Source organism: Diaphorina citri, unplaced genomic scaffold (genome assembly GCF_000475195.1).
Source record: "Diaphorina citri unplaced genomic scaffold, Diaci psyllid genome assembly version 1.1 scaffold53, whole genome shotgun sequence".
In the NCBI taxonomy this organism is placed as follows: Eukaryota; Metazoa; Arthropoda; class Insecta; order Hemiptera; family Psyllidae; genus Diaphorina; species Diaphorina citri.
The window spans coordinates 346,059-373,793 of NW_007377490.1; the positions used below are offsets into that span (position 1 = coordinate 346,059).

The 27,735-nt window shown below is 39.6% G+C and overlaps 2 protein-coding genes across 4 annotated transcripts in view; both read right to left on the reverse strand.

The window, feature by feature from the left end:
• LOC103516885 (helicase ARIP4) overlaps nt 1-27,735 on the reverse strand; it is a 36,925-nt gene that overhangs the window by 2,771 nt on the left and 6,419 nt on the right. Inside the window, exons 11-22 of the mRNA XM_026828822.1 lie at nt 27,165-27,392; nt 24,524-24,686; nt 23,473-23,641; nt 22,560-22,578; nt 22,377-22,505; nt 21,754-21,940; nt 20,929-21,158; nt 20,334-20,550; nt 19,053-19,251; nt 18,496-18,646; nt 17,746-17,871; nt 17,345-17,472 (exon numbers count right to left, since the gene is read on the reverse strand). Of these exons, the coding sequence (XP_026684623.1) occupies nt 17,345-17,472; nt 17,746-17,871; nt 18,496-18,646; nt 19,053-19,251; nt 20,334-20,550; nt 20,929-21,158; nt 21,754-21,940; nt 22,377-22,505; nt 22,560-22,578; nt 23,473-23,641; nt 24,524-24,686; nt 27,165-27,392 (1,946 nt within the window). The remainder of the gene's footprint in view (nt 1-17,344; nt 17,473-17,745; nt 17,872-18,495; nt 18,647-19,052; nt 19,252-20,333; nt 20,551-20,928; nt 21,159-21,753; nt 21,941-22,376; nt 22,506-22,559; nt 22,579-23,472; nt 23,642-24,523; nt 24,687-27,164; nt 27,393-27,735) is intronic.
• LOC103516681 (protein ECT2-like) lies at nt 3,083-8,117 on the reverse strand. Of its 3 annotated transcripts, XM_026829025.1 has the most exons (3): nt 7,957-7,974; nt 7,674-7,839; nt 3,083-6,166 (listed from the first exon to the last, which is right to left on the reverse strand). In XM_026829025.1, exon 3 carries the CDS (start codon nt 6,157-6,159, stop codon nt 3,697-3,699), a length of 2,463 nt encoding a protein of 820 aa, XP_026684826.1. In that variant the 5' UTR covers nt 6,160-6,166; nt 7,674-7,839; nt 7,957-7,974; the 3' UTR covers nt 3,083-3,696. The 3 variants fall into 3 exon arrangements, with proteins under 3 accessions (XP_026684826.1, XP_008479893.2, XP_008479888.1); XM_008481671.3 differs by lacking the exons at nt 7,674-7,839; nt 7,957-7,974 and adding an exon at nt 8,033-8,117; XM_008481666.3 differs by having other exon boundaries at nt 7,674-8,025.

Below are 27,735 nucleotides of genomic sequence, written 5' to 3' on the forward strand. Positions count from 1 at the left end.
GGTTGGTTCGTTTTGTTATCCCAAAAAACCCCAAGGTAAAAATAATATACCGGGGGTTTGGGTAAGGTGGGGGGGGGGGGCGTGAAAAAATGAGAATATGCCCAAAGGGGGCGCCATGCAAAAAAGTTTGAGAACCACTGATCTCATGAAATCCTCTACTATTTGAATATTAGTCGTACCTACAGGTGAATCTATGACTTACACCAAAACAGCAAGACTGTAAATCCTGTAATAATAACATGGACTTACCTAGGTACGGAAATTGCCTTATACCATTTGGTATAAGGCCGAATCCTTCTATCCAAAACGTGTGCTTCATTCTTCTACATTCGCACGCCACAGGCTACGCTTTTCATATTGTTTATTAATAAGAGTGCGTCCACCCTGTACTTTACCTAGTGTAAATTAAGAGTAAATAAAACCTAAAACAAACATAGCTATTTGATAAGTATGACGTCGTTCTTTCACGCCCTACTCTCGGCAATCCCATTCATTACAAATTTTCAACAGTGAATGGTATTTGGTATTATAGTAATGGTATTTTGATATTTTCATTAGTCCACTATTCACTCTTTGACATTCATTTTTGATGGTGTTCGGATTTTTCTCGTAATTCAAACCTATCCCAAGCCAGCCCAGAAAGGTAGTTCGCCTGCCTTGTAAGCGCTAAAACGCGGGTTCGATTCCCGGTCGCGGTTCGAAAAATTCCTAGCAGTTGAGAAGTTTGTTATGGAAGGGTGGGAGTACTCAAAGTTGAATTTCAACTACCACAAGTAGGTACTGTCTGAATATGGAAGATGTCTTGTATTCGATTATTATGTGACTTTTAATTAAATCATCATGCGAAATTTCTCTTTGGAATAGTTAGGACAATGGCCCCCTACCACAACCGATGCCAGTCCAAATTAGTCCAAACAGAAATTTGTTGATGACTGAATTAAAAGTCACATAATTGAATACAACTATGTATCTATGCTTTGTATTAAAAACAATATAGTTTTAATTTATACTTATCAAAATGAAGGTCATCTTTTTGTTTACACATTACACTTCCTAATTGTGATAACATTGATAAACAGTGACTGTCTCAATGTAAACATTAGACTCGGGTTGATACCGTCCTTTCAAGTTTGCCCCGGAAGTGAAAAATGACACTTGGATTGTGTCGCCCGATGTAAAACATTTCCATGATGAAAAATCACTTTTTGGACTCAGGGGGGTCCTAAAACGAGTATTTCCACCCATTTCCGGATTTTGAAAAGTTGGACCAGTTCTAATACTTTCTCATTCTACCTATAGGTTCCCTACACATATTGGTAATAGAAAGTGTTTTCTTTTTTTACTTTCTATTACCCATAAAGTGACAGGGACTTGAAGTGCTGTTAGCTTCTTCTCTTTGACTCTCTGATATCCCACATGCTATCTCACCAAGAAGTAGTCAATGAGCATTGTCTCTCGACCTGTTGAATGCAGATACTTCACGGTTTTTCGATTAGATTACCGCTGTAAGATTCTTGATATCACGAGATACTCCCTTAGATTACATGACTGTAATATTGTGCAAGTGGGTAATTTTATACTTCTCCTACAAAGTACTTCAGCCTGACAGAGGAGACAAGTAATTTCTATTTTCATCATCATCTATGCAGAACGTGGCAATTCCTGATATTTGAGTATTATCAGCATCAATATTTTTTTTTTTTTTTTTTACAATATTCAATATAGCATCAATATTCATTTTACTTTATCTATGACTCAACCACACTGCTTGATACAATATTGGACCAAAGCCAGGCAGAGGCACGACACAAACTTAGCGGGAGGCGAAAGAATATGAAATTACTCGTATCTCGTATAAGATAGTGTAATCCTAATGAGGTGCCACGCAACGTCCTCCTCGGAATTGAAGAGTATAAGTCAAGTAATCCTATAATATGCCTATGAGTAAAAAAATTTGATCGTTTGCTTATAAAAGAAAGATACTCTTACGTAATAATACTTATCTATACTTTATAATACCTACATAAATCTAATAGGATGCCTTTTGCGCACATCATTTTGGCTACATAATTTTTTGCTATGTAAATTGAGCATGTAAGGTGTGTGTTAGTACATAATTACTCGAACTTGATGGCAGAAAACGAAAAAAAAGACACTTTTACTATTGTAAAATTTCCATCTGAAGTGCCTTGTTAAAGCAGCAATAGATATCACATTGCTAATACCAGCCAGTCACGCTCAGATTGTCTGACGGGACCTAGGTCTATCAGACAGTCGGTGTGGCTGAAAAGGCTCGAGACTTAGGTCTGTCAGACCATTTGAGAAACCGCGATCTGAAGCTTTTTCCGCCACACACGCTCCGAAGGACCTGGATCTGTCAGACTATCTGATCGTGAGTGGCTGGTATAAGACCTTATGTCTGCTCGATGTTGCGAGGTATTCAGATTCAGCCGTAGGGGCAGAAAATAAAATTATTGTTGCTGCACAGACTGTTTGAGGTTATAGACCCCCTGCCATTTCTCTGGATTTCAATTAGTCACGAATTCATGTAAACCCCGAATATTCAACAGCTAGTTTTTGAAGAAACTTCTTGCATGATATAGAATTCTAGTTTTCGTTCTCAAAGTACGAATAGGTATAGGTAGGTATATAATTATGTACCTGTGTGTGATGGGAAATTCTATGTATTTACAATAATCAGGGCCGGATTAGCCCCCCGCGGGGCCCGGGGCAGTTTCAAAGGCGCGGGGCCCCCAGGACCTACCCCCCTCCCTACTAGAAAACACTTCTGTATCAATCTGTATCATTTGTATCAATCATTTGTATCAATCATTCATTTGTATCAATCATTACCTACGGATTTCGATTTTTTTTTTTTTTTTTTATAGAAAAAACCCATAATATATCTAGTGTAAGTCCTCAAAGCGCGGGGCCCCCAAAAGCGCGGGGCCCGTGGCAGTCTGCCATTCTGCCTTATGGGTAATCCGGCCCTGACAATAATTATATGCATGAAAATTTTCTTTTTACACATCAAGATTCTAAGTAGGTTTAATTTTTTAGCGTCGGATTCGAATCGATTTAGTTCATTGTCTATGCCAAGATGACCCAGGCAAAATCACACTGATTTCACTAGCAAATTGACGCTAAGATATCCGCAAAAGACTTTTTCATACAAAAATAATACATTTTAAGAAGTGGTTAATAATGCAAATTTTAACAAGGTACTTCTTTTACAATACTATGGGGTTTAGCAAATAAAAAATCTCGCTCCAAAATACTCTTTTAGGAAAACTTTAGTAGAGGAATAGACACAATTATTTACAGGAAAATTGCTCGGAAGAAATCAATTCCAAAGTTTTATTACTATTACTACTGTAAAAGAGTAAAATTGTACAAAAATATGTGTGATTAAAAAAGTCCGATTCCGCAAAAATAAAAGTTAGTAGACAAACTAAGAAAACTACAAATATAATGTTTCCTGAGTTGCGGACATCTTTTCTAGCTTTTTGTAGTTTTGGCTCTCGTCAAATGTACCAAAGCAAGATAAGAAGTGAAAACGTAAGTTACAATAAAATGAGGACAAAACTCTGAAATTAATGTCTTCCGAAAAAAAAAAGAAAATAAATAGGCTTCAACATTAAACAGAAGGTAGTTAACATTAAACAGTGAAGGCAAATTACAAAGTCTTCCAAGAATTCAGGTGTCTGCTACCCGAACTTTCATACTAGACATAACTTTGCGTAAAGTACTAGGAGTCCGGTTTAGACTCAAAGTTCTCCCAACTTGCTTACTGGCAAACTTGATGGCTCTCCCTAGAGTACTGTTAGAACTCTCATGAGTTTCAATATTAAAGCTGCTCGCATTAGCTAAACTAATATCTTCAAGGAATTTATCGAAATTGATACAGTAAACAGCACTCGCTTGTCTACAGAGTTCACGAAGGAAACTCATCTTGTCCAAGGTGTCATCAATGATATTGAAAGAGTAGGTGGTCTCTATGACTTCATCGCTACCACGACACCGGAGAGCAAAAATCTGTCTGTCATTGTCATGAGCTTCATCCTCCACATTATACACTTTCTTAATACTAGTCATGGAAAGCAGCTTGATATGTTTGTAAGTTTTATCAATGGGGTGTTTTGCTTGGGTCTTATAAGTGGATAGACTCATTTTACTTGTATTGGGGCTCTTCAGTACGTTTACATACTTGCTACGTTTCTTACAAACCTCAACAACATCAGTAAATAAGAAAAGTGTGATACAGTCTCCACGATGACTCAACATGTTACTTAACTCAATCACGTCACATTTCAAAACAAAACTACGATGAGAGTTGATAAGCTGTGGGGGACAGTTCTCAATGTCTTGATAAATGTCAAACAAACTTCTTTGATTATCTTGGCGTTGCTTATTTTCATTGAGGAATGTCATCACTGTACGGATGCCATCTAATGCTTCTGAAAGTTTTTGATGGTCTGTACTAGATTTACTTGTATTCTTAAGAATGTCATTGAGTAACAAACTAATAGATCCCAGTCGCTGTACAGGTCTAATTAGTAAATCTGGTAGCGTTTGTTTATCAATCTCTGGTAGACCCAAGTCCCGCAAATTCATGTAGCACAACTTTAGAAACGCAAGAAAACGAGAGTTCTTCTCTTTTTCTTTCAAAAGAGAATTCGAATCTTGAAAGAAGTTTATGAAAGGAGGATAAACCTTTTTAAACGCTGTACAGTGTTTAACAAACACTTCTCCAATACTAACTGAATCTGAATAGTTTTGTTCCAAATATTTCAAATCTTTCAGAAGGTCCTTGTGAGTGTCAAATATGGGACAAAGATCACCAAAAATGATTTTCATTTCGGCTTGATTTAGAATGCACTCATTGGTATTGAGCTTTTCTTCAAGAGGATTCTTGAAGTGTTCAATGAGAACACGTAGAACATTGACATAGTTTGATTCTGTTTGACAGAGTTCCTTAAACACTTGGTGTCGAGGTGAGTTTCCTTTGATCATCACGTCGGATTCATCAGTTGCTAGGAAATTGTCTGGGGATGTTGTATAGTCAAGCAAGGAACCACATGAATAACGAGGGGTACCATCTATGTCTGAGGTTCTCTTCTTCCTTGACTTTCTTGGACTTGAGTGTGGCTCTTCTACAACTTCCATGAGTCTCTTTCTCTTTGCTGCACGATCTGGCGTTCGGAAATTTTTTCCAAACAAATATTTGCTTTCATCAGCACATTCTGAGTTCTGTATTGACATCCAAAACCACCTGGCCTTCACCACATAGGTACTGGTGCAAGGAACATTAGGCATACAAGTAACCTTGCTGTCATCTACTACCACATGAGTTGTCAGTGGTTCATCAGAACTAAGACTTGGCTTTCCTCCATTTGACAGCAATAGTTCTTGTAGCTGCTCTTCATCTTCTTCACTGAATCCAAAGAAATTTACCTTGGCACCTTGGAAGAGCTTTAACTTGTATTGGTTCATGAAGGATGGTTCATCAGCTTTAAAATTCACGTCATATCGTTTTTCCCATGCACTCAGTACAAATTCTTTTGTCAGAACTGGCACACGGAAACCCATAGCATACTTGTACTTTTCTCCAGACACACAGTTTGCTATTAAGTGGGTCACTTGATAGTTCATTTCTTTGCGTAATTTACCTCCCATGTGTTTGGTTATGTCAATCAATTTCATTGTTTCCTGTTTGTTGCGAAATCCAGTAATGCAGATGACAATATTTTGCATGCTGTGGCAAAATAAAGGCCTTATCCTTGTCCTAAGAGGAATACTTAGATTTTCTACTTTAATGGACATTTCTATAAGTGCTGTGGGGCCTAATATTCTACTTTGAGGAGGTTTATGAAAACGAAGAAAGTTATTTGTAAATTCAGAGGTAACTATAATAATAGGGCCATCAAATTTAGCATGAACAAAATAATCTGGGTCCTCAACAAGAACAACAGGGACATTAAAGCTTGCTAGAGCTTTCTTAAATGTTTCAGTTTGATCTACATTAGAACACACACATATCTGGCAGGGCATACCTGGCTCAGTGTCTTTTTCTTCAGTTTCTTCACTAGGTTGCATGATGGAGCAGTCCACTTCCATAGGTTCAGACTGAATAGCTGTAGTGCCTCCTGGAGAACTCATGCTGCAACTGAAACAGAAAACATTCCTCACTTTGAATTTTAATGGAAATTGACCATTTTCTGAACCAAGAATCACAATTTTTCTCACAGTAAGTACTTATCCAAAGTTATTCCAAATTTAAACACTACTTAAAAATCAGAAAAATTGGTATCCTGAAAAGTTGAAAATTCCCAGAAACTAGTGCTTCTTATCTGTATACCTTTTTTTTTTATTATTTTTAATAGTGCTAAGTTTTATTTTATTCTAACACAAGTTAAAAAAAAAAAAAAAAATGTAGGATTTTCCAAATACCTCAATAATTCAGATCCCAATGCTACCATGCTGACACTGGTTGCTATGTGCATTTAAATAATATAGCTACTCATTTTCCTCATAAGGCTGAGTGGGCCCCACAATAGCCAGTGTTGGAATCAATCATTTGCATGATACAAATTTTTTGACCTTGCTGGGGGAAACCTGGATCATCTCTCACATGCAAGGTGTGTCAGCCCCATGGCATAGTGGTCACTACACTCGCCTGGCACACGGGAGACCCAGATTTGATTCCCGGCAGGGTCAAGAAATTTGTATCAAGCAAATGATTGACTCCATGACTGGATGTTGCAGGGCCCACTCAGCCTTGTGAGGAAAATGAGTAGCTATGACATGTAAATGCACAGTGACCAGTGCCAGCATGGTAGGTAAACATGTGATGTTAAGATTTTTGAGATATTGGGAAAAATCCTACAATGCTGCAGTGAGCACCAATGTTGTGATATAATATCACAAACTGCATTTATGCATTTAAATAATATAGCTACTCATTTTCCTCATAAGGCTGAGTGGGCCCCACAATAGCCAGTGTTGGAATCAATCATTTGCATGATACAAATTTTTTGACCTTGCTGGGGGAAACCTGGATCATCTCTCACATGCAAGGTGTGTCAGCCCCCATGGCATAGTGGTCACTACACTTGCCTGGCACACGGGAGACCCAGATTTGATTCCCGGCAGGGTCAAGAAATTTGTATCAAGCAAATGATTGACTCCGTGACTGGATGTTGCAGGGCCCACTCAGCCTTGTGAGGAAAATGAGTAGCTATGACATGTAAATGCACATAGTGACCAGTGCCAGCATGGTAGGTAAACATGGGATGTTAAGATTTTTGAGATATTGGGAAAAATCCTACAATGCTGCAGTGAGCACCAATGTTGTGATATAATATCACAAACTGCATTTACATTACATTTACACATGCAAGGTGTGCTCAGGGACTACTACACCATCGGAGCTGACAAAAAATTGAATTTATGGTTGGGCAATTTGGGTGTGGGCTCACACAAGGATCTTAGGTACAAAAAGGGAGTGTGGGTAAATACTTAAAAATAATACCAGATTTTCCTTTTCGAATTTTCATTGTAATGGTGAGGAATGGGGAAATGTAAATGCCAGGCAATGTTCCAGAAAAATATGGCTATCCCACACACTCCCTCTCATCATGGTTGTACAAATAAAGCATACCTACAACTCTTACCTTCAAATTACTGGAATACTTGGTCTCATGGTTAAATCAGATTATCAAGTATTATAAGAGGTCGATTAGAATTAAACGAAGAACATGAATTTGAAATCCCACAGGAAGTTCATCTTCAACAAGTCAACAGCTTTTTTAAATATTATAGGTAGGTAGGTACAAAGACCTTGAAAACAAAAAAACTCGAGTTGAACTTTTTTAAAAAATATCTATTAATCTATTCAAGTGAATTTCTTTGATTGTCTGATTATACTACTTAGGTTTATTTATGAATAATTATTACCTTCATTTAAATCAAATTAATTATTTCTTATTTTTTATTTTCATTAAAAAAAATAAAAATTAATTTCACTGCTCACCGTTTGTTTTGCTTTGGAATCTGCCATTTCCATTTGCAAGAATACGATGTTGCCATGTTGCATAAAATCGGTTGGTGTTTGCAACTCCTGAAATCGGATTTATACAGGGTGACCCGAAACTTTTATCTGATGGAATTTTAGAACAGAACTGTTTTTGAATAAAAATTATGAATAAATGAATAAAAGCTCGATTCCTACGTAAAAAGTTCTGAAAAATCCAAATCTGAAGTCAAAACTTGAGAAAAAGTATATTTGAAAGGTCGAAAATTCAATTTTTATTTGCCACTATTATGCGCTTAATTTACCAAGACCTCCAAGATCGGGCCAAGGAAAGTGGCAACTGGCAACACCGAAAAATCGGTGCTACCGCTTGATTTCGTACGGTAAAATTTCCTGTGCGGTTTTCCTTTCCCCCGCACATCTGTCTTCATTTGGCAACACAGTTTCTTTGTAACGGAAAAAATTATAAAATCTAAAATCAGAAGAAAAAATTTGAAAAAAACTCAAAAAAGTTCAAAAAGAAAAGAAGAAGTGAAACGTGAAACCAAAATACGTTGCAGATTATTCTGTGTTTCTCAATTCAACAATCGAAATTTCCAATCAATAAACAGGAACCCAATTCGCTCTCAATACTTGTCAAAATTAGTGGGTAAGTGTGGTACCTCTGAATATATTGGACACTCTTGGTCCCAGGCACTCCTAGGGCTTTTACCCCGATAGACGGCAAAGTCTTTTCTTTCGGACACTAAAATTACTCCTGGCTATTTTGGGGTTAAAGTCTCAACATAAAATGTGAGGCTTCAAAGCCAAAGAAAAAAGAGCCTTGTCTTGTTTGACATTCTGAAGGCTATGAACATGAACTGTTTTGAGACCACACTCGCACCTGTCTTTTGTAGTCATGTTTTCTTGTAGGTACTCGGAAAATTGAAACCTACATGTACCTATGTAAATCTTATTCTTGTACTCAGAAAATTGAAACTTACATGTACCTATGTAAATCTTATCTATCTAAACTGTCTTGTGTTTCAGAAAATGGACAACACACCTGTAAATATGAGATTCCTACCAAAAGAATTTGACCCCCGATCCCCTACTATTGACTTTGACAGAACACCTATTATGGTGAGTAGCTGTATATAAAATGCAGACTCTCAGAAGAGAGACCTATAAGGATCTCAATCCTACTTGATTTCTGAATAAAAGTAACTGTCTGGGCCATGATGTACCTACTACTCACTAGTGGGGTATTTCGGAGTGTCTACCACCTCATTAGGGCAACAGGAGCTTTTTGACCTGATTTTAAGTCTCATTTTAATTTTTAATACCACTCCTTCCTCTAGAGGTACTGACATCTTATGTCCCGATTTTCCCCCCACTTCATTTATTTTTGTGTTGAATGCTGTGTCAATCTTTTCTTTAGAGCTTGTATTAGAATGAATAGATCAGTTGTGCTTACTTGGGTGATGTTTCAAAGTCATAGGGCAGGAAAAATGAGGACCAACAATTTTTCTTTTTCTTCTACGACTTCTAGATACCGAGATAAATTGATTTAAAAAATACCGGTAAATCGTAAACTTTGATGTCACTACATACACTCCCATAGGCAATGACGTCATAATTCATGACTCCCGCTTTGTTTGTTTGTGTGCAAGCGTTTCTGTGCATTTTGATGTGAAATCTGATGTCACAACTCTTCAAACTTTATTAGAACAGCAATTAAAAATTAAATTTTCGACCTTTTAAAGTTACTTTTTCGAGTTTTGACCTCAGATTTGGATTTTTCACAACTTTGTACGTAGGAATTGACTTTTATTAATAATATTTTCCCAATTGCAACTCCTCCATTGTAATATCTATGGGTGTAAAATAGGACTAATTGCTATACTTACTCAACTATAATTTGTTTCTCTTCCTGTCTTCAGATCAATGACTCATCATGTAGCTCTACTAGTAGCCAGAATGCTTCATTCAAGAGTGTACTGGATGAAAGTTATGACAGCTTTGACATGAATCAATCTCGAGAAGATCCGTCCCCAGTCATATCACAGCTCAGCTTGGAAATTGAAACCTCATGCAGTGTTGACATGGAAAGTTGCAGTGACAGTCAGGTGAGAGTTTTTTTATTTTTTTTTTTTTTACCTACAAAATTACACCAGCACTATCAAAATATTACTGAGTTTCCTATTGAGCTATGATGTTTATTTGTTTATAAATATTTTATTTTTTTTTTTTACCTACAAAATTACACCAGCACTATCAAAATATTACTGAGTTTCCTATTGAGCTATGATGTTTATTTGTTTATAAATTTGTTAACCAATTACGTCACCCACAATTACTCTTACCACCCTTAGCCCTTGGGAGTACACTCAAGTTAACTTTATTTTCTTTTCTTTTCACAGAACAATAGAATCTTGCCAGGAGAACCTCAAATGATTAACAATGAGCCAGCTCTCATGATCTCTGAGCCAACCAAAGCACCCAGTCCTCAAGTTGTACAACCAAGTGTTAATGTTGCCTCGCCCAGAGAGGTTACTAAGGCAGCTCGAGCAGCTAAGAAAATTGTTTTCTCTCCAAGCATGGTGATGCATTCTCCTCAGAAGATTAACATCTGGGGGTAAAATTACGTGATCATGGAGGCCATTTCTCGTCAGAAAAACGGAAAATGACACGATTACGACTAGGAAAATGCTCGCGCAAAAGTGAACAAAAAATAGTCTGGGGGTAAAATTACGTGATCATGGAGGCCATTTCTCGTCAGAAAAAAGGAAAATGACACGATTACGACTAGGAAAATGCTCGCGCAAAAGTGATAATGTGTCGATTTTATTATGCTAACGCGTTGATAGGAAGGTTCAGGCCTATGGAACGCACTGCTCTGATAACTCGGCAGAGGAGAGAAGGACGAGGTACCTGCTGCGGCTGCTGTGAACGGGTTCACATTGCTAGCACCACTATACATATCATAGGGATAGGAGCTGCCTGGAGCAGTAGTGTCTACATAGCTAGAGGCCGGGGTAGACACAGGGGTGTGCTGCTGGTAACTCGAGGTGGAATAAAAGTCAGACGTACCTCCTCCTGTATAATGAGGATAATCATAGCTATAATCCATACTAGAGCTGGGTGTAGGGTCAAAGTTCATAAGGGAAAGATCATCTTGTGCTGGCACGGATACAGGCTGAGATTCTCCAAGCATTGAACTAATCCTAGGTTGTGAGAATGGATTATCTTTTGTAAGAGCTCCAGCTTGGGAGAATGGTAATTTGTCCTTGGAACTATCCCTCGGTTGAGAGAACGACATATCCTTTGTCCTGGATTGTGGAAACGATGGTTCTTTGTCCCTCGGTTGAGGTTGAGAGAATGACATGTCTTGTTGACTCTCCCCAGGTTGAGCTTGAGAGAATGACATTTGTTTCGTTTCAACACTCGGTTGGGGGAATGACGAGTCCTTGGTACTATCACTATGCTGTGACGTTGTTATCTCCTGTACAGGTAGTTGACTGGTGGTAGACTCTGTACTCTCCACGTCTCCCTGACTACTACTTTTATTAGTAGCTAGATTCTGTTTATACTCAGGCGTTGTGGTAGCTGTGGAAGGTAAGGGAGATTTCTCACCTGTCTTCTCCATATTATCAGACACGTCTGGTTTACTCTTATCAGTTGAGTTACCACTAGGTGCAGGGGGTGGGGATGTAGAGCAGGATACAGAATGGGAGGGCATCTTCTTCGCCAGCGGAGGGCGGGAGGGGGTGATGGAGACATTCTTGAGGCGAGGTGTAGACCCCCCCAGCCGAGGTGTAGACCCCATGGTGGTAGGACGATGTAGAATACTAGCCCTGGTGTTGACAACACGAGATGGCATGGATAGGTGACGGGGGCGGGGCCCTTGTCTCATGTTAGAGAGAGACATATCTGTAAACAGAAACAGAGACAAGTCTTAAATGAATTTATTTAATTTAGACATCCTTTGTAAATACTATTTTACTAAGTTATGTCTAGCAATGGATGCTTACAAAGTATACTTACAAAGTATCCATTGTTACTAAGTAAAATAGAGACTTGTTCATCCAGTTTAACCCCGCAGATTACATGCGCACAAATACATTAAACTAGTGACTAGTGTCGTCTGCAAGGGAGCTTGCTTAGGACAGCTCATGTGACGTCATGGCGCACTGTAGAATATGTCGTAACGTCAGGGGTACAAAATTTACCGGTATTTTTCATATCGATTTATCTCAGGATGTAGAAGTCGTATATTCGTAGAAGAAAAATCTGGTGTGAACATCACACGACTTTCCTTATCCTATTGAATGATGCTTATTTGAGTGTTCTTTTACCCTGACTTTTATATATTAAACTAGTGTCGTCTGCAAGGGAGCTTGCTTAGGACAGCTCATGTGACGTCATGGTGCACTGTAGAATATGTCGTAACGTCAGGGGTACAAAATTTACCGATATTTTTCATATCGATTTATCTCAGGATCTAGAAGTCGTATATTCGTAGAAGAAAAAGGAAAATTCCGTAGTTCCTCATTCCTTTCTTTTCTTCAACTTCGAAACCTCACCTAAGTAAATTATATCAATAAAGAGGTGCTCTATTAAACTGTTGGTATAATGGAACAACTTGTTCTAAGCTGACAGTCTTGCAGCACCCATTTTAACCAAACGTTTTGGGTTGCATCCTTGTCACATTTGTGAACTACATACCAAATTTCAAGTCTCTAGCTTATACCCACATTCTTGAGAGTTCATTGCAACATTAGGTATAGCAATCAGACTTACGTTATCATGGACACTCATTGCTGTGTTGAAAGTCCAGATAAATAATTATGAGCTCCTTATATGAAATGTCTACCTTAAAGCACTGCATTTATCTACGTACCTTGCAGCATACAGCGAAAGCTTTCAGAGGATTGGGTACAGCTTTGGTTCGCACCACTTCGTTCATGAAGGTTTCATAGAGTTGTCTCTGTAGGGGAGTCATTCGGATGAGTAGAACATACTCTTCCTTCACCGGTAGGGTCTTCTGAAGCACCATGTGACTTCGTCTAGGAAAAAATAATAAGCATAGTAATTTGTAATTTTTTTGTAATTTGTAATGTAATAACAATTTTACAATACATGTTAAATAATCCACAGTTTGATAATTAATAGTGTCTGTCTTGTCTTTGGGACGTTTTTCTGTCTTTGGGACGTTAAACAGGGAGTAGACCAGCTAAGTCTGGCTGGGGGACTTTAAACAGGGAGAATACCAGCCTGAATTTCCCTTGCTGAAGAAATAGCAAAGGTTGAGTGCGAAGGGCTTAAACTCGTAAATTTTGTAGCCAAAATCAAATGTTAGCCCAAAGCTATCACCCTAGGGCTGATTGAGAGGCTGAGGAAAAACACCGACCCCGTCTGTACAGCCCTAAAGGCTGGGTTAAGCTTCTACAAATCTACATAAATACCTCTGTACAAATCCTTGAAGTAAGGAATGCAACACATGGGCCCTGTATCTCATCAGCCGAACGTCCTGGGGTGTGCTATCTACACACTGGCCATTCTGAATCGGCCTCTCGAACATGTTACTAAACTCGGTCTTCGTACCCAGATAGTTGGGTCGGACAAAGTCCACCATACACCTGAAACCAAAGAAAACAACACGACTGAGGTAAGTACCTAATCTCATGTAATCATCCATCATTATTGTAATAATCATTCAATTGTACATGTTCCTCCTGTATGCAATTGTACATGTTTCTCCTTAACCAAAAGTTTCGTGTCGCATCCTTGTCACATTTGACATCTACATACCAAATTTCAAGTCTCTAGGCAATTGTACATGTTTCTCCAGTATGCTTTTTTGCTGGAATTTCAACCAGCTCCTGCATTACCGTATAAATATTTTTTCAATAAATACGAAATAGATAAGGGGTATTTCTGCATAGAATTAAGATTATGATATGACTCGTTCAAAGTTCTTACCCAATCATAGGGAATACCAGGTTCCTCCCTCCCACTTGTCTTGCTAGGAGTTGAAGAGTCAGCAGTGGCGGACTGGGAGTTTGTCTTCTCCGGATCCAAACTAGAATCTGCATTCTCCTTCTCCTTGCCTTCACTTGAGACCTCCCCCTTCCCCTCCTCACTCGCACCGGCACTGACTGTCTCATCATTTGTACTACTCGACGCGACTGGCTCTGATTCTTCTTTCTTCTCTTCACTTTGATTATCACCGCTCGTACTCTGCCCTACGTCACTGGTTTCATCGAATGGATTGGGCGTTGGAAATTCATTTAGCATCATATCTACGAGACCTCCTGTTGTGTCCAAATCACTTGACGAGGACACAGGGGGCATTGGGTTTGTATTGAACGAACTAGTACTAGCAGACATTTGATTAGAATTATACATGTTGCCGCTTTCATTAAATGAGCTGGGGGTTTGATTGAACGGCGCTGAATTGAACGAGCTCGTACTTTGAGTGGACAGGTTGGTATCAAATGGGCTAGAACTATACATTGAATTATTTACATTGGGATTGAACGTATTATTGGTAGAGGTGAAGCCTGGATTATTGTAAGAGGATGTCACATCGCCCTGTCCATGTCCAAACGTATTGCCACTGTTACCCACTGTAAACCCGCCCGAGTTATAAGATGTATTAGCTGACATCATGCTCGTATTATAATCGTTATTATATGGGGTGAATGTATTCATGTTCTGATTATAAGATGACGCCATACTGCCCATACTAGACTCAGTCATGTCAGTAAAGTTGGAACTATTGTCTGTATGATATCCACTCGTATTACTGTACGAAGGTGTTTGGTTCCAATAGCTGCTAGCATCTGGATTGTTATAGTAGGCGGGAGAGGGGAAGGTATTTGCTTCAGGATTAGAGTTGTATTGGTTGTAGTTATCACTGCTGGCACCAGGGTAGTTGTAATTGTAACCAGGTGCAGGGGGAGGGTTTACTGTGTTGGGCATCACTGTAGCCACAGCAGGGGATTTTACAGGATCTTCAGTACCCTGAAACCAACGAGAGGGAAACAATGTGATATAGACTTGATGTCAAGAAAAAGAAAAGTTTTGGGTTCGATTCCCGAAAATATGATTTCTTCCGTTGCGAAGCTAATCACTAATAAATATTTCTGGTGGGTTTCACCAACCTAACTTAGTCCCTAATAGCCTGTTATCTTAAAAGCTCAAAGCAAACAAAGCATATACGAATCAAATGGAACTTAACAGGTCATCTAGGAATCCGTAGTTCCTCATTCCTTTCTGTTCTTCAACTTCAAAACCTCACCTAAGTAAATTATATCAATAAAGAGGTGCTCTATTAAACTGTTGGTATAATGGAACAACTTGTTCTAAGCTGACAGTCTTGTTAGCTTAACAGGTCATCTAGGAACTGAAAAAATATTGGTGAAATCCACACTTAAAGTAAAAAGGGAAGGAGACAAAACTCATCCTTACCTTCATCTAGGAACTGAAAAAATATTGGTGAAATCCACACTTAAAGTAAAAAGGGAAGGAGACAAAACTCATCCTTACCTTTCGCGGTGACCCCTTCTTGGCGTTCTTATTGGCAGGTCCCGGGTTCGAGTTGCGACCCCCCGTACCTCCTCTACTGCCTCTGCCTCTCTTCACCGGAGTGCCTGGGGTGCCGGGCTCAGATATGGACGTGGGGACTGAAGACGGGTTCTCTTCTATGTCGAGATCCGCCACGACATCTTCAATCCCCAGCCGCTTCTTGAGGAAATTGTACAGAACGTCCGGGTGATTCCAGATCTGAGGAGAAAAGAAAAAGTGGGTTTTTATAGCGAATAGCTTAATAGTAGTGGTTGGGTGGAAGAGCCCCTAAAGGAGAATCCTGCCACTTAAAAAGAAAGAAAAAAAAAAGTAGTGACCCAAAAAACACAACCCCAACCCAAAGTTGTGAGTTTGACGAGAAATGAATAGCTCACCCCTAAATAATATTGATAATGATATTTCTTCTATTTATTTTTCGGGTGATGTTTCAAAGTCATAGAGCAGGAAAAATGAGGACCAACGGAATTTTTCTTTTTCTTCTACGACTTCTAGATACCGAGATAAATCGATTTAAAAAATACCGGTAAATCGTGAAGTTTGACGTCACGATGACGTCATAATTCATGACTCTCGCTTCGTTTGTTTGTGCGCAAGCGTTTCTGCGCATTTTGCCGTGAAATCTGACGTCACAACTCTTTGAACTTCTTCATTAGAACGGCAATTAAAAATTGAATTTACGACCTTTTAAAGTCACTTTTTCGGAATTTTGACCTCATATTTGGATTTTTCACAACTTTTTACGTAGGAATCGACCTTTTATTAATAATATTTTCCCAATTGCAACTCCTCCATTAAGATTGTGCTAGCCTACTTAGCTTGGAGGGCAGCGCCTGCCTTGAGCGCTAGGTCGCAGAGTCGATTTCCGCCCGGACGAACTTTATCCTAATCCGACAAGCTTTGTTCTCGGAACGACTGGCTTTCTCCTATCTTCCGCTCTTCGATTTCGGGACGATAAAACCTTAGCAGTTACAGCTCCCTGTTACACACAAGGTGTCTACCAAAATGGAAAAATAAAATTCCCTGACTTTTCTCGGTTTTCCAGTCCATTTTTTCCAAATTTCCAGTCTACTTTTTCAAGATTTTCCACCCTATTCTTTTTTCACCCCACTAGGGTAAGGGCTTAAGTCCTCCATTTGCACATGAAAATTTTGGTTTCATCAATTATTTGCGGTAAAAAAAGAGCTGAAAAAAATCTGCATTTGCCTGAGATCGAACCCATAACTGGGAATATCGCGAACAAACCGCGGATACTGCGCACAAAACGCGGATACTGCGCACAAAACGCGGATACCGCGAACAAAACGCGGACACCGCGAACAAACCGCGAAAACCGCGAACAAACCGCGGATTCCGCGAACAAACCGCGGATTCCGCGAACAAACCGCGGATACCGCGAACAAACCGCGGCGCGACAAACAAAGAATCAAGAAGAGACCGCCTAACATAATAATAGACTGACAGCTTAGAACAAGCTGTTCCATTATACGAACAATTTAATAGAGCACCTCTTTTATTAAATAGATTTTCATTTCAATAGACATTAAATATAAGCGGGGCCTTTTGACTTTAAAGAGTAACTTCATGCCAGTAAATAGGGAAAATATTTAATGCCGTTCAGAGAATAACCTTATCTAGAGCTCGCCACGGGCGGGAATCGAACCCGCTAAACGACCTACGGCTTACAAGGCAGGCACGCTACCTTCCAAGCTAAGGCTGGCCAAAATACACAGGCTAACTTACTTGAAATACACTGGTTTCGTGTTGGCTTGCTTTTCCAACTCGTAACTTCGTTTGGCCAATCTCTTCTCTGCCGTGGAAAGTTTCTTGTCTTTTCTGTCCACTAGGAGAGATTCGTGCTGGAATGGCTCCTGAAAATTAAAGCAAATAAATCAATCAAGATGGAGTAAACGAATCAACAAAGATACACAATATAATATCATCATATGAACTAATAAAGACAAAGTACAATGATTACCTATAATCAATTAAGATAAATATATTAAGCTGATCAAGAAATAAGTAAAACTGCCAAATAGCTTCTACTTTTTTCTCTTCTTTTTTTTTAGATGAGTTCTTATTTCTCAGCTATGCCACAGAATGGTATTATGTTAAGGAGGGAAAATCTCAGGAAAAAGGCTTACTTTGGATAGTTTGAACGAGTGTAGATCTAAAAGGAGCTGTATGATACTGTCTCGGTATTTTTCCTTGAGTGGAGAAAAGTCTTTTTCTTCTGGTACAGGTTCGTTATCCCAGCATAGGTTGGTTACCTGAAATATAAGTGAACAATAAACGATTGTGATATTTTTACTTACATTACATTGAAATGGGGGTCTTTTCTGACGCAATTCCTGTGTGCGGAGTCCAGTATGTAGGACTATTGCAGCCTATTTTTACTTTTAAAAGTACACGATTTTAGTTCTTCTTCTTCCTCTTCGTCTTTTCCCGTGATCAGAAGGGGTCGGCGTTTTTCGTCAGCCTCTCAATCAGCCCTAGGGTGATTGCTTTGGGCTGGCATTTGGTTTCAAAAAAATTACGATTGGATGCTTTTCGCACTCAACCTTTGCTATTTCTTTAGCAAAGGAAATTTCAGGCCTGGTATCTTCCCTATTTAAAGTCCCCCAGCCAAGTTAAGCTGGTCTACTCCCTGTATAAGGTCCCCTAGCTAGACCCCAAAGAGTAAATAATAATTGTATTAAAGTTAAGGAATCGATGTCGGCAGAGTATTTTTCATATCCTGTTCGATTATGGGACTATAAAACAGCGCGCACCCTCATACGTCCAGAATATGGTCCGTTTCCGCCCTAACACGTTCCGTATTCGGGTTATAGAGTCTGCGCTGCTTTAAACCTCCCTAAACCTCTTTTTAAATAATAATGAAAATATTTTCTTACCTCTTTGATACTGAGATGAGCATCTGGGTTGCATTCATCCACTACTCTGTCTGCCATGCCTTGCTTGTTAATCTGACGATCATAGATCTTCTTCTCCAAGCAACAGTCCATCACTAGACGATACACAAAACAGGGCTTCTGTTGTCCATATCTAAACATAGAGGATGATTTTTTTTTATTAAAGGAGTTTCAACTGTAATAATAAAATAACCACTTCCCTTAATCTACGGTTATTTTTCTCACCCCCACCCTAGACCAATTACTGAAAAGTGAAAATAGTATGTGATAATTGAACTTGAATGCCGCGCACCCACGCTCACACCTTCAGACAGACCCGTCGTAACTTATGTGGCGGAAAAATCTTCCGACCTAGGTCTCTCAGACGAGACGGTCTGAAGCTTTCCCGACACACAAGTTCCGGTCCATGCCTATCCAAGAACGGAAAATTCTGGTTAGAAAATTTCCGCCCTGGCTGGGATTCGAACCCAGCACCTCCAGGTTGAGAGTTAGTGCTCTTGACCACTCGGCCACAGAGTTGGGCACAGGTATGGACTCACCTATACACTCGACATACAGCCTGTGTATCATGACAGGGGTTCCACGAGGCATCGAACACAATGACACGGTTGGCCCCCACCAAGTTGATACCGAGAGATCCGGCCCTGGTTGATACTAGGAACATGGCTACATTGGGATTTGCGTTGAATTCGTTAATCAACTTCTCTCTGTCCGTGGAAATTGTGCTCCCGTCCAGCCCTGGAAAAAGAATAGAAAACACCTTGTTTATCCTACTGGGGTCCTGGGAAAATGGTTTTAAGGGTTCATGTAGGGGTCGCTTTAGCTTTCGTTGAACCGCAGATACCGCGAGCCAACCGCGAATACCACGAGAAAACCGCGAATAGGTGACTTATCACAGAAGAATCGATGAGGACTTTCCGCTTATGAAAATGAAGGGGAAATGAGTAAATTAATTCCAAACTTCAAACCTATGGTCAAAATGTAGGAGAATCCTCCCCTCAACCCCCTACATTTCCCCTGACCCCCTACATGGTTTTTGGTAGTAGGGGGTCAAGGGGAGGTTTCTTCAGACCTAGATTTTTGTCAGAGCTCATTCTCTCTTCTGCTTTCAGACTGGAAGGTTCTCTCTGCTCCCTCTCTCCTCTCTGTGATATCTCCAAATATTTCAACACAATTTTTTTACAAGAGTTTCCATTAGAGTATTTAAGATGACCAAGGAGTTTTTCCTATGTAACTTTTCACGAGAAATCAATCGGTGTACATGTAAGGGTTCTCGGAATGATGGTTCACAAAATATGCGCTTGTAACAAGCCAATATCAAAAAATTTCGAAAGTTATATCCACTTTTTTTTCACATCAATAATTTACGACATACAGCCTGATTCCCTCGAATTGGCCATCAAAAATTTTGTCAAAAGAGAACGAATGTGCCATTAAATTTATTACAAGTACATACAAGACGAGTATTGTTTATTCCCCCTCCCCCAATACGGTTCTATAGAACACAAAATTACAGCGCCGCAGGCAAAATTTTTGCGAGAAAATTTCAGTAGCCCCTTCAAGGTTGCATACTTTTTTAAAAAAATATTTTTCCATTTTTTAGGCTTTGAAAATTTCCCCTATTACATTTCTATAATTACAGCGCCACAGGCGAAATTTTTTCGAGAAAATATGAGTTGCCCCTTTAAGGTTGCATACTTTTTTATGGACCGAAAATTCTTTTTTTTAGGCTTTGAAAAATTCCCTGACTTTTTTGGATTTTTGTCAATTTTTTCCTAGTGCAACTTACTAAAGTAATTCCTGTTCCTAGTGCAACTTACTAAAGTAATTCCTGTTCCTGGCCCATCGTTCCTGTCTTCCGGGAACGAATCGTTTCTGTAGGAACTGCTCTATCAGGGTGAGAGTAAACAGGGACTGACTAAACACCAGCATCCTGTCTCCTGCTGCCAAGGACTGCTCTAGGATACACATGAAGATCACCATCTTGTTAGATTCTTCCACTCGACCCGGTATGTAGTCTTTCATCAGCTTCTCTGCCTGCAATATACAAACAAACGAAGGTTTTCATTTAAATATATTTCCTTTCAATTTCTTATGGAATCTCCTTCTATCTTCGATTTTGGGACGATAAGCAAACAAACGAAGGTTTTCATTTAAATATATTTCCTTTCAATTTCTTATGGAATCTCCTTCTATCTTCGATTTTGGGACGATAAGACCTTAGCAGTTCCCTCTATCAAACCTCTTTAAAAAAATCTCATGTAATCATCCATCATTATTGTAATAATCATTCAATTGTACATGTTCCTCCTGTATGCAATTGTACATGTTTCTCCTACATTAGACTCGTGTGATGTGTGTCTTCGTAGCATACCCATCCCGTAGTATGTCTGATGAGGTTTGATGTCCATTTACCTGATGAGGTTTGATGATGCGTGCTATCTGAGGTGCCAGGAAGATATCAGGTTCACTCGGATCATGAGCTAGGTTGACCAGGACTCTGCCCTGTTCATCCGCCACATTGAACGTATCATTCGTGTGCATACCACTATTGTTCGGGTCATCTTCTTCCTCTTCAGTTTCATTGTCGCTTGGTTCGGAAATGAGAATGCAATCCTCGTCACTGTCACTTACAGTTACCGGGTCTGCAAATATAACACATTGAAAATTAACTCAGAGGACTCTAACGGTGGATTTCACCAATATTTTTTCAGCCCCCAGAAGGCCTGTTAAGCTAACAGCCTGTTAAGTTCCGTTTAATTTGTATAGGCTAAACAGGGCAGTTAAGGGTTGAAAGGAAGGTTGGTTAAATTCATCCTAAAATCGCCATTTCCACCCATTCCCCGATTTTGAAAATTTGGTCCGATCCCAACACATTGTCAACAGCACGTTGAATACACTACTTTCCAACAATCCCAATGGATCACTGAAGTTAAGCAACGTTGCGCGTGGTTAGTATCCGGATGGGTGACCATCTGGGCAATCGGGTGCTGCTGGCTTTTCCTGGCCCCACTAAAACTGGGTGACGTTAATGTGAGTAGGCGGGTAGTTTGTTGCCGAATGGTGGGTAAGTTACTAAAGACCTTGGCAGTTATACAGTAAAGTAAGTCCCTTATATCAGTTGCAGTTATGCATAAATATGTATGTGGAAAGCACCGAATGGTGGATAAAACCCACGCGGGAGACTTTAGCCATAACGGCTACAGTGACCTTTAAAATAATAATAAAATCTGTGCATACCTTTCCCTTTCTTCTGGCCAGATTCAGCCGGTTTCTTGACCGGTACCAGAGACACAGATGAGGTGATGTTCAAAGGTTTGGCGAGAGAGGACACCTCTAGGTTCGGTAGTTTGGAGACCGCTGTCTCGGATGTATCCTCCGTCTCATCCTCTCCTTCCTTCTTCTGAGATTTGAGAAGTTCCAACATCTGATAAGAGAGGAATAGAATAAGATAATTGATTTTTAATTTAAACTATTTTTAATCGTTATTTTAATTCAAGAACATCGGTCAATTTTGGTAATAGACCAGGGGTGGCCACTAACCTTCGGAAGCAGCAATCCTATAAAGCCGATTCGGGGCGAGCCACGCCGCAGGCGAATTCTTGAAAATTTTGGTCTACAATCTTCAGAATTCAGTCTTAGAAATATGAAGTATGTATGAACCATGGCTAGAGCCGCACAAGATCGTCTAGCGAGCCACGTTATGGCCACCCCTGTAACTTAAAGCTCTATAACATTAGCTGTATTTTATTATCATACTTGCTGAATGGACCCAGAATTCCTAGGGGGAAAAAATCAAGATCGCAGGAAATTGCATAAGAATTTCCTGGGTCATAATCTGAACCGGTAAGCCCCATACATACCTGTTTATTGAGAGATCCTGATGATAGATTGAACACTACTGGACTGGGCTTTGAGGCTCCCGAATTTTCTCCTTCCAGTTTCTCCATCATTTTGGCAGCTTTATTGTTTTGAGCGATCTGACGTTGCACCTGAAACCCAACAAAGCGCTTGTAAATTCTAAACTTGTTATGTTATTCCTGGACTTGGGTTTCGAACGGCAGGCTGATCCGATTTTGAAGAAACGTATTTAAAAAAGTTACTTAATTGCCTACCTAGATAAAAATAATTTGAGTCATCCTTGTTTGCTTGGAAGGTAGCACTGCGATATACCTGAGCGGTAGGTCGTAGGTTCGATTCCGCCCGGGGCGAACTTCATCCCAAACACATAATGGTCGTTCTTGGAACGGCTGGGTTTCCCTTATTTTGTCCTCATTCTCTCTTCGATTTTGGGTGGATAAGGACCTCCATTGTTACAGTTTCCTTCCATTTAATTTTAGGTTTCTCGGGCCTTTTCTAGTTTTGGTCTTCTGATCCCAAGGGCATGGAAAACCTAGACCCTTGACAAATGGAGAGTGCCTGAAGGCATGTGATGTGTTCCAATCCACTTCTAGGGGCCTATTTAGCTTTAAGCTCCTAGGGCCTCTAGTTTACAAATTTACTAGTGGTATAGGTACGTACGCCTACAGTAGGGAACTTACCTCCTTTAACCTCTGCTGTTGTTCTTGGACACGTTTCAACCTCTCCGCTTCCTCTCTCTGCGCTTAAGTACCTACTGACGAGGTAACGCAAAACGTGTGTAATCATAATCAACTTTAAATGAAGGGAACTGGAAGTGTTAAATAAGGTCTTATCAGGCTGAAATCGAAGAGAGAAGGAGGACAGGACAAGAGAAAATCAACCGTTCCCAGAATGAGGCAGAGTGCACCCCGAACTCCAAGCACAGAGCCGAAAAAACTTCAACCCCGCCAGGAACCGAACCCGGGACCTCCGGAGTGCAAGCCTAGTATGATACCCACTCGACCACGGAGGCTACTAGAGAAGAAAATAATAATTGAATTTTGAAATCTACAGGGTGGTTTTGGTTTGAAAAGAAAAGAACTTGAAGAACTAGCTTACCAATATTCGAGGAGGTTATTCTGCAGAGGATACCCGGTAAGTACCACTCGTCTCCTGCTTCTGATCTGCTTGAGAGCATGAGATGTAGAGGCGTGACTATTCTTGATACGATGTCCTTCATCACAGATGACTAGGTCTGGTCCTGGGTTCACCAGAGCTTCGTAGATTTCTGTCCACATACAAACGAGAAAAACACAATTATCATGAATTAGCTATTAGCTTTATCAAACATGAGCTATTTAGTTAAAGTTTTAGACGATGGAATTGTTCTAAAGAATAAAATAAAAAATCCTATCCTATCATATCAAAATTGTTTGTGGTGAATCTGAGAGCCTCTTCACTTGTGGATGTCACATAATGACAACATTACTATGAGCGTCCTTGACTAATTCTGCCAACTCTATTATATTTTACTCTGGTAATGCCGCCACTGATCAGAGGCTAAGTGCATTAAATATTCTAAATACAGAGCGTGAGAGCGGAAAAAACTTCAACTCTGCTCGATACCGGGATCTCCAATGTGCTAGCCTAGTGTAATACCCTCTCGGCCATGGAGGTCGCTACTTGCTTTACTGTAGAAACGCTATCACAAGTTTCATTCAAGAGAGACAATGAAACCTCTCGGCTGTTTCACATTTAGTATTGGTCCATGTACATTGTACAAGACAAGGGGAATCGAACTCATGCTCTTTGAAGTTCAAATCCTTATTATAGACCATATTTGGGTGCGACTCCTACCTTTCCCTACGTAACTGATTACACAGTTTCAGCAGTTGAATGTTCTATCTATGTGGTTTTAGTAATATATCCTTGATTCTCAGCGGTAAAAAAAATTAGCCCATTGTCAGGCCGATAAAAAAAGAGTAGGTACTAGGTACCTATAGGAATTATCTAAGAAAAATAGAAATGGGTACGAACTAAGTAATATGTACTGTTAAGAAAAAGATCAGAGTTGACCTCAAAGAGCCTATGTTGAACATTTTTACCTACCATTCTTCCCCCTTTTGAGGGGGGTTGGTACTTTTTTCAGGATTTCGCCGGGATTACTTACCTTCTAGTAAGACTTGTTTCTTGTCATCAGGTTCTTCTTCAGGTGGGGGAGGGTCCTTACCCCGTCCCCTACGGACTTTCTTCGGTTTCTTCAGACTGAGTTGCCTGTACAGTTCATAACCAATCATGAGGACACCACCCTGAGTACGCCAGTCTTTGATCACCTGAAATATAACAACAAGAACACAATTAGGAGATAATACTTCCAATTTGGTGCTGAGTAAACGCCCGTTCCCACTTGTCGTGAGTTTTATCATTTTTTTCCAAATGCCCTGTAGGCATTTTTTTTTTTTTTTTTTTTTTTTTTTTTAAAGATGAGTGACTGGGTGACGTTAATGTGAGTAGGCGGGTAGTTTGTTGCCGAATGGTGGGTAAAACCCACGTTACTAAAGACCTTGGCAGTTATACAGTAAAGTAAGTCCCTTATATCAGTTACAGTTATGCATAAATATGTATGTGGAAAGCACCGAATGGTGGGTAAAACCCACGCAAGAGACTTTAGCCATAACGGCTACAGTGACCTTTAAAATAATAATGTCCAATCCACTTCTAGGGGCCTATTTAGCTTTAAGCTTCTAGGGCCTCTAGTTTACAAATTTACTAGTGGTATAAGTACGCCTACAGTAGGGAACTTACCTCCTTTAACCTCTGCTGTTGTTCTTGGACACGTTTCAACCTCTCCGCTTCCTCTCTCTGCGCTGCCAGAGTAGCAGGATCCAACTGATTCTCATCTATGACATCACGAATGTTCTTCCTCAGATTGATTGCTTTGTTGCTTCCTGACTTGTCTCCGTCTTCTTTATCATCTTGCTTTTCATCTGAGGAACGGAATGATTGAAATGAGATATATCTTCAAGTATGGCATTGCAAACAAGTAGTATAACTTCAAGTAATATTACAAACAAGTAGCATAACTTTAAGTAATACTACAAACAAGTAGCATAACTTCAAGTAATATTGCAAACAAGTTAACAAGTAATAAACAAACAATTAGGTAGCATTAGAAACAGTCCTAGTTGTGCAGTTTCTGAATCATTTGAAATTATAGGTAACCAAGGGGATTGGGGTTTGAATCCCAACAGCGACATAAAGTACAAGTGGTTGAATCATAGGAGGAACTTTTGCAAGATCAAGTTACAACATTTTTTTTTCTCTTTCTTTTTTTTTGCAATTTTACTATATCAAATATGTCCATATAGTCAAGTCCTCTTGGCAAAAATAATAATAATAATAAAATGCTAACTTACCATCAGGGGATTCTGTTTTGTTTTTCTTTGCCGCCGGGGTTTCCTCCAATGCATCCATACTCTTCCTCTTAGCAGTTTTCTTTTTCTTCTTCGTTTTCTTGCTTCCTTTCTTCTTTGGTTTCTTTTTACTTGGTTCTCCATTGTTTTCTGCTTCACCTTCCATTTGTTCTACACCCGCATTTTCTCCTTCTCCTTGCTGTTCTTCAACTTTTGCTTCTTCGTCAGAATTTTCATTTCCTTCTTCTTCATCTTCCTCTTCTCCCTCTTCCTCCTCCTCTTCTGCTTGTTCTTCTTCCTTTTCAGAATTTTCAGCATTGAAATTCTCAGCACTTTGGTCCTCATCTCTTTCTACAAACTCTTCCTGTTCCCTCATAATCTGCTCTGCCATATCTTCACTCAAATCTTCTTTCATTTCTATGTCTCCTCCATCTTCCATTAGTGCTTCGCCTTTGTCTGGGTTCATTTGATCATTGTCAACTGTCTTGCTAATAGTCTCCTTAGACTCAACAGAGTTTTCATTGAACTCATCTGTATTATCACAAGTTTCAGCAACTTCATTTGTTGTACCAGTGTCCAAAGCATTATCATAAGCTTCCTCAGTATCAGCTTTCATGGTATCATTATAATGAAAGTTATTTTCATCTTCTTGGTCTACTATATCAGTCTTAGTGTCAGGCTGATTTGGCATTTCTTCGGGTATCTGCTCTGAGTCCATATTTTCATCAACTAATGAATCGTCCATATTTTCATGTTCAGTATTCTGATAAACTAATGAACCTTCCATATTTTCATGTTCAGTATTCTCATGAACTAATGAAGTGTCCATATTTTCATTAACTAATGAATCGTCCATATTTTCATGTTCAGTGTTCTCATGTACTAATGAATTGTCCATATTTTCACTAACTAATGAATCGTCCATATTTTCATGCTCAGTATTTCCATGAACTAATGGATCGTCCATATTTTCATGAACTAATGAATCGTTTTTGCCATCTATATTTTCTAAGTTGTTTGGAATGGTTGAGTCCTCTTGCATTGCATCTGATTCCATATTATTTTTTTCGTCTGTATTCTCTTGGTCACAATTTTCGTTTTGTGCATTTTCCATCGATCTGTCTGTTGCACACAATGTCTCATTAGGTGTTTCGGACGAATTCTCAGATATATTGTACCAACCGTGCCCCAACAGCGATCTTCACTAACTTTTTCGTTGGGTGTTTTCCGCAGATCGTGGAGCCTGGTACGCGGATTATCAAGCAGGGATGAAAATAAGAACATTTAGGTGCTGGGTCAACACGAGAACACCAGAAAGTAACCCATTGAAATGATTGCAATCGAAAAACGAGTGCAAATTTTGGTCGATGGTGGGATTCGAACCCGGGACCTTCTTACCTTGGCTCGGGCAGTTATGTTCTTCTGGAAGTCGTTCAGGATGAATATGGGGAACTCCCGAGGTCGTACCTCTCCCTGCGCTAGGAGAGGAGACTTTGACATCTCCTCCGGTAGGGGGAGCCACATGTTGAACTCGTTGACCCAATTCTGCAGCGTGTTGATGGGCATGATGCAGACCACCGTGCGGCCCTCCGTGTGACGAAGGAATATGTCCGAGAATGAGACGATCTGGCAACATTGTACGGGGGGAAAATGTTAACGTAAATAATTATTTTTGGGTAAATGTACCTATTTATGTAGAAATAGATTATGGGTAGATTTCACCAATATCTTTTCAGCCCATAGAAGGCCTGTTACGCTAACGACCTGTTAAGTTCAATATGAGGCCAGGCGGCGCTTCGAACTCTTGACGTTCGCGCGCCTCCCGGCACGCTTGATTTGTATAGTATAGGGTTAACATTAACAGGGGTATTAAGTTAACGGGCAGTTAGGGACTAAAAAGAAGGTTGGTGAAACCCACAATATTGACTTTCTAAAGATTATCTTTCTTTTTTTTTCTCGTTCTTTTTTC

What these genes read in the sequence shown, in the direction of transcription:
- LOC103516681 (XM_008481671.3), bottom strand. Translation starts at nt 8,088, where the DNA reads ATGGCAACATCGTATTCTTGCAAATGGAAATGGCAGATTCCAAAGCAA. An exon ending in ATTCCAAAGCAAAACAAACG is followed by an intron (nt 6,167 to 8,032) that starts GTGAGCAGTGAA and finishes TTTCTGTTTCAG; the next exon opens with TTGCAGCATGAGTTCTCCAG.